General features: G+C 51.2%; 6 protein-coding genes across 6 annotated transcripts; 2 read left to right on the plus strand and 4 right to left on the minus strand.

Annotated features, from left to right (window-relative positions):
- Positions 1–1,086: 1,086 nt before the first annotated feature.
- PV08_08285 (uncharacterized protein) lies at positions 1,087–2,232 on the minus strand (the record flags this gene model as incomplete). Its single annotated transcript, XM_016382611.1, has 4 exons — positions 1,087–1,509; positions 1,602–1,813; positions 1,982–2,101; positions 2,196–2,232. The coding sequence occupies 4 exons, from the start codon at positions 2,230–2,232 to the stop codon at positions 1,087–1,089; spliced, it is 792 nt and encodes a 263-aa protein (XP_016233314.1).
- A 912-nt stretch (positions 2,233–3,144) lies between these two features.
- Positions 3,145–3,550, plus strand: PV08_08286 (uncharacterized protein; the record flags this gene model as incomplete). The annotated part of the gene is made up of 2 exons (XM_016382612.1): positions 3,145–3,200; positions 3,250–3,550. 2 exons carry the CDS (start codon positions 3,145–3,147, stop codon positions 3,548–3,550), a joined length of 357 nt encoding a protein of 118 aa, XP_016233315.1.
- Positions 3,551–4,546: 996 nt separating this feature from the next.
- On the minus strand, positions 4,547–5,068 carry PV08_08287 (uncharacterized protein; the record flags this gene model as incomplete). Its single annotated transcript, XM_016382613.1, has 1 exon — positions 4,547–5,068. One exon carries the CDS (start codon positions 5,066–5,068, stop codon positions 4,547–4,549), a length of 522 nt encoding a protein of 173 aa, XP_016233316.1.
- A 1,880-nt stretch (positions 5,069–6,948) lies between these two features.
- Positions 6,949–7,236, minus strand: PV08_08288 (uncharacterized protein; the record flags this gene model as incomplete). The annotated part of the gene is made up of 1 exon (XM_016382614.1): positions 6,949–7,236. The coding sequence occupies one exon, from the start codon at positions 7,234–7,236 to the stop codon at positions 6,949–6,951; it is 288 nt and encodes a 95-aa protein (XP_016233317.1).
- Positions 7,237–8,046: 810 nt separating this feature from the next.
- Positions 8,047–9,096, minus strand: PV08_08289 (uncharacterized protein; the record flags this gene model as incomplete). Its single annotated transcript, XM_016382615.1, has 1 exon — positions 8,047–9,096. One exon carries the CDS (start codon positions 9,094–9,096, stop codon positions 8,047–8,049), a length of 1,050 nt encoding a protein of 349 aa, XP_016233318.1.
- A 1,942-nt stretch (positions 9,097–11,038) lies between these two features.
- On the plus strand, positions 11,039–12,574 carry PV08_08290 (uncharacterized protein; the record flags this gene model as incomplete). The annotated part of the gene is made up of 1 exon (XM_016382616.1): positions 11,039–12,574. The coding sequence occupies one exon, from the start codon at positions 11,039–11,041 to the stop codon at positions 12,572–12,574; it is 1,536 nt and encodes a 511-aa protein (XP_016233319.1).
- Between the last annotated feature and the right edge of the window lie 274 nt (positions 12,575–12,848).

Below are 12,848 nucleotides of genomic sequence, written 5' to 3' on the forward strand. Positions count from 1 at the left end.
CGAAAGGAGTACAACGAAAGGAGTACAACGAAAGGAGTACAACGAAAGGAGTACAACGAAAGGAGTACAACGAAAGGAGTACAACGAAAGGAGTAAAAGGAAGAACCTATTGTACATCATCTCTCGATTAACGTTGGATGATGTCTTGTGCTTCATGTGCCAAAGCGAGAATTGATGACGGCTCTTCTGATGTCCACTTGATTTTCAGTTTTTCGTCTGCCGTCAAAGGCGAATGTGTATTCAAGCCTTCCCAAGACATGTCATCAGCTGACCATAGAATTGTAGCAAGCTTGTAATGTCTTGCCAATAGTTCGTAGAAAAATATCCACATTGCCTCCAACACAGGGGTATAACCTCTGATCACGCCATAGTCGTGTTATTGGTATAGGGTCGTTAAGAGTTGCGTGATTGCCGAGACGATTAGCAAATCCTGTTCGGTAAGCAGGCTACCGACGTAGAACTTGTTTGGAAGTCGAGGTAGCTTCGCCACACCGTATGTAATGACTTTGAGGGAAACGACTAGATTCTTCCATTTCTGTGGTGTTTCAGAAACAAACCAAGCCATAGACCGGGTAAGTCCAATGATGGCTGGAGAATGCCGTTTCTATGGTTCGTATGGTTCGTATGGTCGGGAGGTTGGGCCTGTGAGCTTGATCTGCGAGAATGTCATGATGCGTACCATCCCCGTGCTTGCCTACAAACACTTCCCACTGACTGTCTGATCAACGAATTCTTCCTATGAGAGTCAATGTAGTCGTGAGAATCGTTCCATCTTGTTACCGTGGTGGAATAATGATTAGAAAGCTTCAATCTCGTAGCTGGACTGGCAGCCCATACGGTCGTATTCGTTGCCGGTGTTTGGGCGAAAACCTGAGTCCAATGTGATATATATATGTACGTATGTATATATGGCGGTTGATATGGCGACTGGAGCCGAAACAATCCGTCTTTTGTGTGAGGCAATGGACGTAGCCTGCTATGTTATGACTGTGCGTTTGATACCATGAAAGTCTCGAGTCACAGCCCCTGTATGGCTATGCTCTTTCAGCGCGCAGGAGGACCATCCTCTTCAGTAAGAGATCCGGATCATGGGTTAACGCGTGCCCAAGCATCAGACCCACCTAAGATGGCACTCAGCGTCCCGGCAATGCCGACAGGAACAGGATCGATAGGAATCCAACCGACAATCGAGCCTGGGATCAACAGGTCGCAACTATCGGCCACAATATTCTTCAAGATCGCTTGTCGCTTATGTGCGTTCTGGTTCTGCGGCGCGGGCGTGTGTTCAATTACCGTGGACGCCTCCTTGCCGCCGGTCCTGACTGTAACCTTAGCTTTCGTCTTCTCACTGACTGCTGGTGGCTCTGCGTGCGCCGCGCTCGAATCGAGCATGAACAGATCGTAGAGCCCGAGCACTATCGACACCGCAAGAGAGTAGAACCAGAACTTCAAAGACTCGAATTGAAGACCCGGTGCCCAGCTGTTGTGCGTGATGTGCATCGCGTCGGCCTGGAAGCAAGTCGTCATGTCAGTCATACTGCCCCCATAGCGTCGAAGTCGTCCTCCAGGGAGGACTTCAGCCAGAGAGTGTGGAGACATACAATGCAGAACATCTCCATGAACAAGAAGATTCCAAGCAGCGAAAACTTGGCTATCATCAAGGTGACTCTGATCGCATCTTGGTTGCTGTTGTTGTTGTTCTTTTGGGGCTTCTCATCTCCGGTGGACGCTGAAGGGGAGTTGTACGTTGTAAGCAGGTTGTACGCGGTTGTCCAACAGTCTATCCATTTGACTATTCGAAAATAACGACGTCCTGCACGTTTCGCTATCAGTCAAGACCCGAGTTCACATTGCCTCACCACGACGAAGAGCGATGCGCAGATTGGATGCTGGGGGGGGGAGGGAGCCTCAACAGTGTGGAAACCACAAATGCGGACCCCAATATGGATCTTTTCCCGTTTGCCGCGTGCCTGGAACTTACCGATATTTGCTTGCTCTTTAGCCATGGCCCAGCGTGCTAGTTCTTCGGGGGTCGACGCGAACATGACTTCGGCAACTTGAGAGAACGATTGCACGAACTTAAGAGCTTTCTCAATGCCGACTGAATGCGGTCAAAACGATGAGAAAATTAAGTTAGCGATCAGGTTGCCAGAAAGGTAGTCATGCGAAGCCTCAGAACGATGTTTCGCGCTTACCGGCATCATTCGTGTATCTCGCGACAGATTGTAACATTGTTCGTTGGAGCTTTTGTGTTGAGTGTATTTCTTCTCTGGACTTTGACTGATGATATGAAGACTTTGTGGGAGAATGTCCTGCAGATTCAGACCAGGCGAGAGAGAATGGGGGCGACGAAGTTATTTATGCCCGTGAGTCAAGTCCGGTCAAGTCCGATGTCTGAGATTTAACACTAACGATGCCGGGGGTTGTACATGGATGAAGTTGGTAATATCAAGCCGTGTCACTACCTCTACAGTCACAATGGGTGGACGAGTGAATCCTTCATATCACTTCCAAGCGGGCCTATGTCGTTTGCCATTCCGCAAGCCGATTCATGTGAACAGTCCCAAGTCTCATGGTCCGATCTGTATGAGCAAAAGTTGTATGTCAAATCCCAGATCGTGATATTGAATAATTGGGATTGGTGACCGTCGTTATCTAGTAAATAGGAATTTTGAAACACCAGTACTGTTGGCCAATTCGTTTGTAGCTCCGTCCACCCATGACGTGTCTCCTCGGCCATGCTCACACCAATTTTGCATCAACGGCGGCGTGAGCTCGCCCATGCGCACACCCATTATGTCGACGTTGGGGGTGTGAAGAACTGACTTGCCGATAAATCATGAAGCGGCCGAAGATTCCCAACGAGCCCGAATCATGAGTGACTACCATCATGTGTCAGGCTGAGCGGAAGTGTTCGAAAGGCTGGTAAAGCGGACGGACGAGGTAAACAAGGCCATCAAAGGGAGTCATAAAGCAGCAGCGGCAATCTGTCAAAAGCAGCGAGAGCGAGAAGTGAGAGTAATAGGTGGTTGACCACACTCCGACGATTAACCGGTTAATTGCGAACAGTTTGTACGGGGATACGCAGTCTGAAAGCCTACAGGTGCAACTTTCAGCATCACACAGCCAGCTCGTCCACCCATCATGTCTTTCTTCTCTCGCATCCTCGTCCTAGTCGGTCTCTTATCGCTCTTCCATGCGTACGTTAGACTACGTGTTTGCCAGACAGGCCCGCTAACTTGGAGGTAGAGCATACTCAGCACATGAATTCTCGACATTGTCAACCAGGTTTCACAAGCCTGCTCCTCTGCCACTCGATATAAAGCTGGAGACTCTAATCTCTGTGTTTCTGGCATGTTTCGGCCTCATCCTAGGCTCGGAACCTCTGAAGCCAGTCAGCTGGAGTGCGTGGGCCGGAAAGATTGAAAGAGAAGGCCAACCAAACCCTTTCCGAGGTCTGGAGGAACGAGTAGGGTTCATGGATATCAGAGCTCAGCGAAGTGAATTTTCAAAGTGGGCTCGGTCGCAAGGCACGGTCACCAAAAGCTGAAAGGATGAAATGAAGCAAAAATCATACGTGACGGTGTAATACCGCGCAACGAGATGCTAGACGACCCACGCAAAGACACACTGGGAGCGGGCGTCGCTTGGAGTGAGGGTGTGACTGGCGGGAGAGCTGTCGTCTGGTTGGAGTACAGCTGATCACCCCTTTCGAGTCGAGCTCTCCCCTCGAAGTCGTGTACCAGTTCGAGGACGCTGCAGTCGTTATTGGCGACATTTCTGAGTAAGCTCTTGTTCTCGCGGTGCTCAGGTGAACGGACTAGAGCATAAGGAGATCCTATGCAATGTTCATTGTGACAATGCCAGCCCACAAGTTGCATCACCAGACGGAAAATATGTAGATGAGTTCTTGAGGGAGCATTGTATCACAAAAATACCATCACAATTGACTGTCAGGAGCTCTTTATATGCATTACTTCAGCTTGGAAGACCACGGTGGTTGGTTGTACGGACCATGCCAAAGTCAACAACGGACACCGGAAAAGGAACAAGGCGAGAAAGGAAGCCAGGGACGTGTTTGTGGGTTGTTCGAGAGATGAATTTCAGTGCTCGGTCGATGGACACGTTCTGATAATATCCCTGTGAGGAGTACTTCCGTATTCTATCTATTACACTATTCCACGCCCTCACTTATCATATCGGAGCACTTCCACATATGACAAGGTTATCTTTACCCTTTCACATATCCGTACTCAACCTCGTAAACTCCATCGCTTTTCTGAAATTTCACTGCTGTCGTTCCGTTCCATTCATTTCCTCTGCGTCAAGGTCTAAGCCTTGTGATTCTGTGGGTATAAATAGTCCGTTTTCGACACCTCCAGATGCTCCCATTAAATTTTCCGAATACCCGACTCCCAGTCCGTGATTTTGCATTTTGTCATAGCGTGCATTCCAACTCATAAGACCGCACTGAGCACATAATGTTTTACAAGACCGCCAAAACAACTCTCCTTTGCCTTGCCTGGTTGGGCGAGCTTGATGGCGTTCACAGCAATGAGAATCCCAGGCCCATGATGACCAGCCCGATCCCAGCACCGGCGACCTTGTTGGACACCGCGCCGCCGGTGGCCGCTGCAAAAGTAGCCGACGCTGATGATGAACCGCCGGCACTGGTTGCCAGGGTGGTGGTCGTCGACAATGGTACTGAGCCCGTCAAGCCGGTGGTGCTTTGTCCCGCCGCCGATGTCGCCGTCTCGGTCTCGGTGCCGACGCTGCTCGTAGCGGCGGTGCTGTTGGCGTACACGTACCCCGAGTAGCTGGGCAGGGTGGGCGAGACGGGCTGGCTGGTCACCACGGACGGCTGGGATGTCACTACGGACGGCATGCCCGTGATGACGCCCAGAGAGTTGGTCTCTGTCGTGTAGACGGTGAAGGGGTTCTCGTAGGATGCCGTGGTAGTGGTGTTGGCTTCTGATCCTTGAGGAAGCGGTGCTGGACTGGCGGTGATGACGGCAGAGAGTGACGAGAGGATGGCGAAGGAGAATGACAGAGACACAAATGACCGCATTGTGAAGCGATGTGACTGATTGATTGTTGGATAGTAGATCGTGATGAGTGTGGACAGCGCCGTAGTAGTAGGTTAGCAAAGGGGGGAAAAGGGTCCCTTTCTTGCTGATACCGAGTACTCGTATAGCCTTGGCGAGGCGCTCTCTTGGTAGAGACTTCTCAAGACTCGACTGCGGTGAGGAACTCCGGGGAGGATCCTGGTGTCTTGATGGTGCCGATGCTACGCTACAAGTAAGTAGGCACTCGCCCTCTGTATTCGCGTTGTCTTAGATTTTTGTTGATGGTGGCAAAACCGAAAAAGGTTGTTTCTCGTCCAACGTTGTATTGTTCGGACTATCTCGTATTGGGAGTGAATCGACGGGAAGAGATGAATCGGATCACAAATTATGGGAAATGGGATGTGAACATTTAGCCCATCTCAAGGACTGAGGTACATATATAGAGAATACCAAACCCCCTTGACAAACCCCATGCGTCGCTCCCCAACCATCTCCGTCCACGCCAACCACTACATAAGGTACTCTGCAAATGCAGTATGGAGGAACAAGCCACCAACCCCTTCTTGTTGGTGGCGGCGAAGGAAAATATGCAGCCGCTTGGCTGTTGTTTCTGCGCTGGAAAAATTCCTGCATGGACGCGCGGAGCAACAACCTCACGGCGGCTTGTGAGTGGCTGGGGCGGCACATCAGTGGATCGATTTTACGAGGCTGGGCGTACAAGATTGACGAGTCGCCGGGGGTCTGTGCGGCTGCAAGGGCTCGTGTGCTGGGTGCTGGTGTCAGATCGCCAGGGGGCGAGGGAACCGACGATTCAAAAATATCCAGGACAGCGTCGACAGGGCGCCCTTGCATGAACTGGCACACGCCAACTGTTTGCCGAGGGTGACGACGTGTTCGCAAAGGGGAAAAAGAACAACAACACTCCTAACACATCCCCCCTCCATCAAACCCCCACCACAGATTATCTCTTCTCCCGTATGGAGTCCAACATGGGCCACCTACAAATACAGTATATCGCTTGTGCTTCTGTTATCGATAAAGAGTGCGTTGTCTGCATGTTTCCTCTCTAGGTCCATGTCTTGGCCAGCCACACCGCACGCGTACTCGTGCTGTCGATCGTAGGTATTTTCACACACACACACACACACACACACACACACACACAAATCCACATGCTGGGAAAATCATTACCATGGACACCGAGTTTCACAAGAGTGGATGTCCTTCCTGTCCACACCAACTCCATCCTCGTACTACTCGTACCACGAAATGCATCTTCCCACCATTGAGGCGCTGACGAGGTGCAGTGTTCCGGAGACCCATGGTTGATGGCAGTGACAACCACCCAGATTCACAAGAAGAGCGAGGAATGACTGCTGATAAATACAGATATCGGTGGCATAAATTATGTATTATTAATCTCGTTTGTTCCCTCAATACGGAGAAATTGTCGTAGCTCAACATATCCCGCGTGTCATCAATGTAAAAAAAAAAAGTCCCGTCTCATCCCTTCCAATCCCAAAGCAAGGCAACCAACCTTTCCATTCGTGTATATACCCAGCGTTGAAAACTCATGTCGTAGTGTCGAAAGAAGAAAATCCGGATCCAGGCTGCGATCTGAACACGATATCATCCGCTCAGATAATGATATCGAACTGAAACGCCTCTCAGCGCGTGGAAAACTTGGGAACGCTGAACGGGAATAAATGTCCACCGCTTGCGATAAAACCCTCTTGCTGTAAAATATGTCCGTGACAGGCTCTCACAATCTTCGTTCTTGGGTGCTGCATTCATGCATCCATCAATTCTTCCCCATGCGTCATAGTCGAGAACGGACTTGATCCTTGGGGGTCCATTCTACTGCTCGCGATGCCACTGCGATTCACGCGGCAGCACGCTTGGTTTGATAGGCCTCGTATTGGGCCGCAAAGCCCTCGAAGTAAGCCTCGCCGTAGCCTTTGAGGGCAGGGGTGGCAGCCGTCTTCTTCAGCTCCTTTTGCTTGTAGTACTCGGCAAGTGAGGTGGCTTGGCTCTCGAACCAGCTGTCACCGAAGTTGCGCATTTCCTCAATGGGGGTGCTGCAGATCGTGCTGACAGTCGCCACCGACGAACTCGTGGTGTTGCGGGTGACACTTGGTCGCGTGTGTGCAGGCGTGCCTTGGAATGCCATTGTTTGGATGTGAGAGGATTTTTCGGGGTGGAACGAGGGGGATTTTTTGGCTGCCGAGGTGTAGAGTGAGGTCTATTCTTTGGGCCGAAGTGAACCAGAGAGAGGGAGTTATCAATAAAGAATTCCCTTCAAGAATGTGCGGTCAGCGCGGTGATATTCTTATACCCAGCGCAGACCCAGTTTTCTGGAACCGAGTCGCGCTCGAGATGGGAGTCAACACCGAGGAGAAAATTATTGACATTGAGGGCACTATTGCAGACCTGCGAGCGAAATCGCTTCTATCGGCACGACAAACTCAAATTAGGCCGGCACGTCGGCCGTCGGTCTTTTTCGCTGAAGAATGCTTCCGCATTGCCTTTCCATGGTGGTCAGTGCTGATGTGCGCCTCCACGGGAAAATCTCCATTGCTTCTTGGAAGACCCCATCCTCAATGCAGAACTGGGATCCGGACCGCCTCGAACGGAGTCTTGTTGCATAGATCCAGTCAGATATTCCCCAGCGAAGCGGGTTCTCACCTCTCATCTTAATAATTCATATCAGATCGGCAAGCACGCAATCAAGGCGACGAACTCCGGCCCGGTTTTCAAGGTCACATGGCTGGTAGCAAAGTTTTCTCGCTGTCAGCTTCTCCTGATAACGGTCCCTTGGATTTGCGCCTTCACACCGCTCCTGTGTGCGTGGGCATTTCCGTGGACACAACCAAAGCCACTTGTATTGGGTATAAACTGGTACAAGAAACTCGCTAAATGCTTCGACTGAAAAGGAGGGCAAATTTCGGCAGGACCCGTCCAGAGATAGGGGTCCAGATGCTTATAATCTGCGAATACCCACCCGTGGAAGCCCTTTTTTTGTTCCCCCAATGTTCGAGACCTTCCGTAGTGTGGCACCTGTCGGGGGCACCGTTGCTTGATGCAGAGCTGCTCCTTTGGTGGCTTTGCCCGTCGAAACTCCGATATTCTCCTTATCTCCATCTTCATCGATACAATCCTCTTGCGTAGATAATGCACTCGAAATGTCTTGTGGAATTGGTACTCCTGGCCGTAGTAGACGAGGAGACTTCCTATTCGGCCCGGTCTGGGCCACTTCGTCGATCTGCATGCCATGCGTCTCCGACCCTTCGGTGCTTGACATTTCACATAAAGGACGTTTGGAGCTCGTGGAGATCTTCTTGTCGCGACTGTTCTGGTTTTCGTTTTCCTTGGTATTGTCCCCAAGCTTTTGATCGACTATGGCATGGCTATTGCTACTCGTACCCTTCAGAGTTTGTGTTGAGCCATCCTCATTCTCCTCTTCTCCTCTCCTCTTTGCATCCAAGACGGCTTTGGCAAGATGTCGGGGGATCGGTGCGTGGATGCTTGCCATCAATTTGGCTTGAGCCGCGAAAGCATCGTAGTTTTCCTGAATCAGGGCTCCAGCGGCTGCATTTAACGCTGAATCCGGGTTAGGCTGGATCAACAGACAGGAGATGGTGACAAGAATATCTTTGAATGTCAGACTACTCTTCCAATCTCTTTTCAGTGTCTCTAGACACACTGCGCCTGTAGATTCTTCGATGTTTGGGTGGTAGATCCGTGTTTTGAACGTCGCCTTAGGCGGGGATTTTGGGTAGTCGAGGGGAGCCCTGAGGTGTAGCAGCCATAGCCCTTGGGAGTAAGGAGTTCCCTCCGCCCCAGTGACGAGCACGTTCAATTGTGTCAGGTCATCAGGGAGCGACTGAGGGTCATCAGACTCGAGGAAGAGGTAGTTCGGAGGGAGAGCGGCTTGCAGCTGCGCATGGTCCTTTGCGAGACGTCGAAAGGAGGCGGCCTGAGATGTTTTAGTGGTTGGATTCGATGGCCACAAGGATGAAGTACTTACCATAATGAATGACTTTCTATTTTTCGAACATCGCTAACAGTCTGTCCTCGGAAAACTCTTGGTAGAGGAGAGGAGACGCGTATTGACCGCATCCATGGCTTTGCGCGTTTAGACCGTGACTCGTTTCCCCGCTCCCGGCCAAATTTGGACACACAGAGCAAGGCTGAGAGAGTGCTAGGGTCCAGGGGAAAATGCACACAACTTTCACTACAAGGATTGATAGAATGCACACAGCGTGCACCCATGGGCTAATCTGCGACGGAATCCAGCTCCTCTGCTTTCCAGGTCGTGTATACTCATAGTCAAGAGATTGAGACCAATGATACCTTAGATAGACAGAAGTAGTGGCCACCGAGGATGAGCGAGTCAAGCCCAATGCATGATACACGCGCATCTCCCTACATGAATCTGTCACGCTCTCACCTTGGCCAGGGTGTAAATATGAGGTCTCTCGTGCGTCCATGCGTGTCAGTGGGCTGTCCCCAGTGGATAGAGGCCTCGCTTTACGAGCTCATCTAGCTCTGAAAGCGACATGCGAAGCGCAATCTCGACCTCGGCATGTGTTCGTATAGACCTCGATCCCGAAACTCGTTGCGCCAGTGCGGCAAGACCAGTACCTGTACTTTGGACATCTGGTCTGGGACTCGGCGGATAAACTTCAAGGTCAAATCAAACCACCAAACTTAAGCGGTACGAGTACGAACAAGCCAATCAACCTCGGCCTCGGTGCGCAGGGAGCCGGCAGCTCCATTGGGTTTAGCGGCCTTTTTCAGCCGAAGCTGTCGAGTTCTGCACAGCCCATCTAACCATCTCCCAGCTTTTTCCAACCGCACAGCTGGTCCTTTTGTTCTCCTTTCGCCTCATACCGTATACGTCGACTTCGACCCAGATCGCCAAAAATCCTAAACGTCGGCCGCCACGCTGTCCGCCTACCATCAGCCTCTCTCGTCCCCCACTATCCAGCCCAATTTGTGTTTCAACACCTTCGGCGCTCGCGATCACTACTGACGGTCCCCGCCTAAATCTTTGGCACTCAAGCATGTCCCAGGCCTGAGCGTGGCCTATGACTGGACTCTCTCAGGGCTCTCAACGCTGATAATCACCCCCAGAGCTCAGCCTTTCGAGTAGCTGAAAGCTAGCCGAGCCTTGCAACACCCTCTGCTTGGTATGAGGCACTATTGACTCGACCAAAAAGCCTTCAGAAGTGCACCTTGACATTTACAGTTAATCTGCCTACTTCATTGGTATATACGTACAGTAATCGCCACTGACATTGGGCTCCTCGTAACAAGTTTTGCTTCACATCTTCCCACTGCAATCCGAGTCGGTTCCTGCATGAGCCTCCGACGCAACAATCGTCTGGCCTCCCACCGAGACCCGGCTATCACTGAAGCTATTTTTCCTTGACGCTTGGACGGATCCGGAACTGGCTTCGACCCAAGGATCTCCTCGTACTTTTGACGCAGCTCTTTCGCCACCTGTGTCGCTCCGATGGCCATGTGGCCGCAAGGTCAACCCTTCGCAGTGCCGATTCGTATAGCCGCTTCCGGTCCGCATTATTATCTGCATGATTCCATCGACTCTGCTCACAGCTCAATGCCGGGCGATATCACAAGCGCATCTAACGGTGGTTTTCCCTACCTTGAGACATCGTCTTCTACCTTGCCTGTCTTGGCACGTCGGAAGCGGGCTAGCAAACCAAAAGTACGGACTGGATGTAAAACTTGCAAGGTAAGTCCACTACGATCTGTCTCCACGCAGGATTTCCAGGCCTTGTTTCGCCACCGGTGACCAGACCCAGAATCTCGTCAAGGCTGTAGATGGCTGAAATGACCAACTGACCCGTCTGGTTTGTGCAGATACGGCGTGTGAAGTGCGACGAAACTAAGCCGAGCTGTAAGTTCGTCGTTAGACTGCTGTCAATGTCCCTGCTGATGTACGTATGATGCTCACGTGTCTCGCAGGTAAGCGATGTACCTCCACTGGTCGTAAGTGTGATGGGTACGAGTTCCCCAAAGAGACACCAGGAAGATCATCATCCTCGTCCACATCATCGCCACCGTCGCGTTCTTACCCAGTTGCTCAGTATCTATTTCAACCCGACTCCATCTCCAAACCGGTTCCAGGCAACACGCAGGAGCGTCGTATCTTCCATCGCTTCCAATACTGTACAGTGCCTCTCCTTACTGGTGGTTCTGAAGCCGGATTCTGGAGCAAACTCGTACTGAAGGTGGGCCTGGAGGAGACCGTTGTCCGCAACGCCATTATCGCACTGGGCACGCTACATGAGGATTATCAAGAGCGGAGTGGCAGGTACTCGCCCCAGCTGATCGAGGACAACAGCTACCGGCACGCCTTATCCCTCTACGGCGGTGCACTGAGGCAGCTCAACCAACGACTGAACGAGCCATCCAAACTCAACGCCAAGCTCGCCATCGTCGCCAGTATATTATTCGCCTGCTTCGAGGTACTCCGTCGCAATAACATGGCTGCAGTTATCCATTACCAGCAAGGCATGAGAGAATTGTTCCGCCAGATGAACCTCCCCGAGAGCGACGACACCTCTCTGGTGGCCTCCGATAAACAAGCAACCTTCCGAGAGATTCCAGAGAATGAAATCGACGAGTTGCTACGAGTCTTTGCGCGCTATGATATCCAGGCTTGCACCTTCTCGAAGGAACGCGCCGAACCTTTGTCTACCCACATCACACTACCTCGGGTGCTCCCCACTGATATGACTCTGAGCCAAGTTCGTTATCACCTGGATAACCTGCTGGTATCTGTATATCAGCTTATCAAGTCCGATGTTCGAATGTATCGGTATTGGGACGCAGACTCGGTGCCTTTAGAATGGCGGACACGGACCCAAGAAGCAATCACGACATTCGATACGTGGATGGCGGCATTAGAGGACTTCTTCACGTCTAATAGCCATCAATTGACGAATAGTGACATCAAGAGTCTGCTGGGGATGAGGCTACAGATCAAGACTGCAGTGATTATGCTCAAAGTCTGTATCGATTGCGGGCCTGAAAGTGTGTTCGACAACTTTACGGACGATTTCGAAGACATGGTGTCCAAGGTCGAACAGATGACTGCGGCTCTTGGCATACAAGAAGCCAAGCCATTGGAGATGGAATTGACACCATTTACCATGGAGCTTGGCATCGTGCATCCCCTGTTTTTCGTCGCGTGCAAATGCCGCGACTGGGATCTTCGGCGCAGAGCGATTATGCAGCTCAAGCGAGCTGGAAAAGAAGGCGTATGGGAGGGTCCCATCATGGCCGTGCTGGCATCCCGCATCATGGAACTTGAAGAGGAAGGTCTGTCGTTTGGAGAGGCAGTACCCGAAACACAGCGACTTCACGATATTAAGAAGAATGTCGACTACGACAACCGACAGATATTCATGGAAGCCACCAAGGCACTCGATACGACATGGAACAATTTTACCATTCTCCGAGAGGTGGTTACCTTTTGAAGCGATTCGAAGCGATTCACAGCGATTCAGAGCGACGATAAACGCGGAGTCTTGGACAATCCAACAATGGCAGGATGAGTGATGCATTTGTGTTTGGCGTTGAAACGAATCTGAGTTAGATACCATTGGGTCTATCAAGAATATAAGCGCCGTGCACGGGCACGAATGATGGCAGTGGAAAGCCCAGGCATAATACAGTATGATGGCAGATTGATGGCCATCACGGTGCAACGAAAACCACGTGAGACGGATCACGACGTCCATGTAGTAGAAC

The sequence above is a fragment of the Exophiala spinifera genome (genome assembly GCF_000836115.1).
Source record: "Exophiala spinifera strain CBS 89968 unplaced genomic scaffold supercont1.6, whole genome shotgun sequence".
NCBI lineage: Eukaryota > Fungi > Ascomycota > Eurotiomycetes > Chaetothyriales > Herpotrichiellaceae > Exophiala > Exophiala spinifera.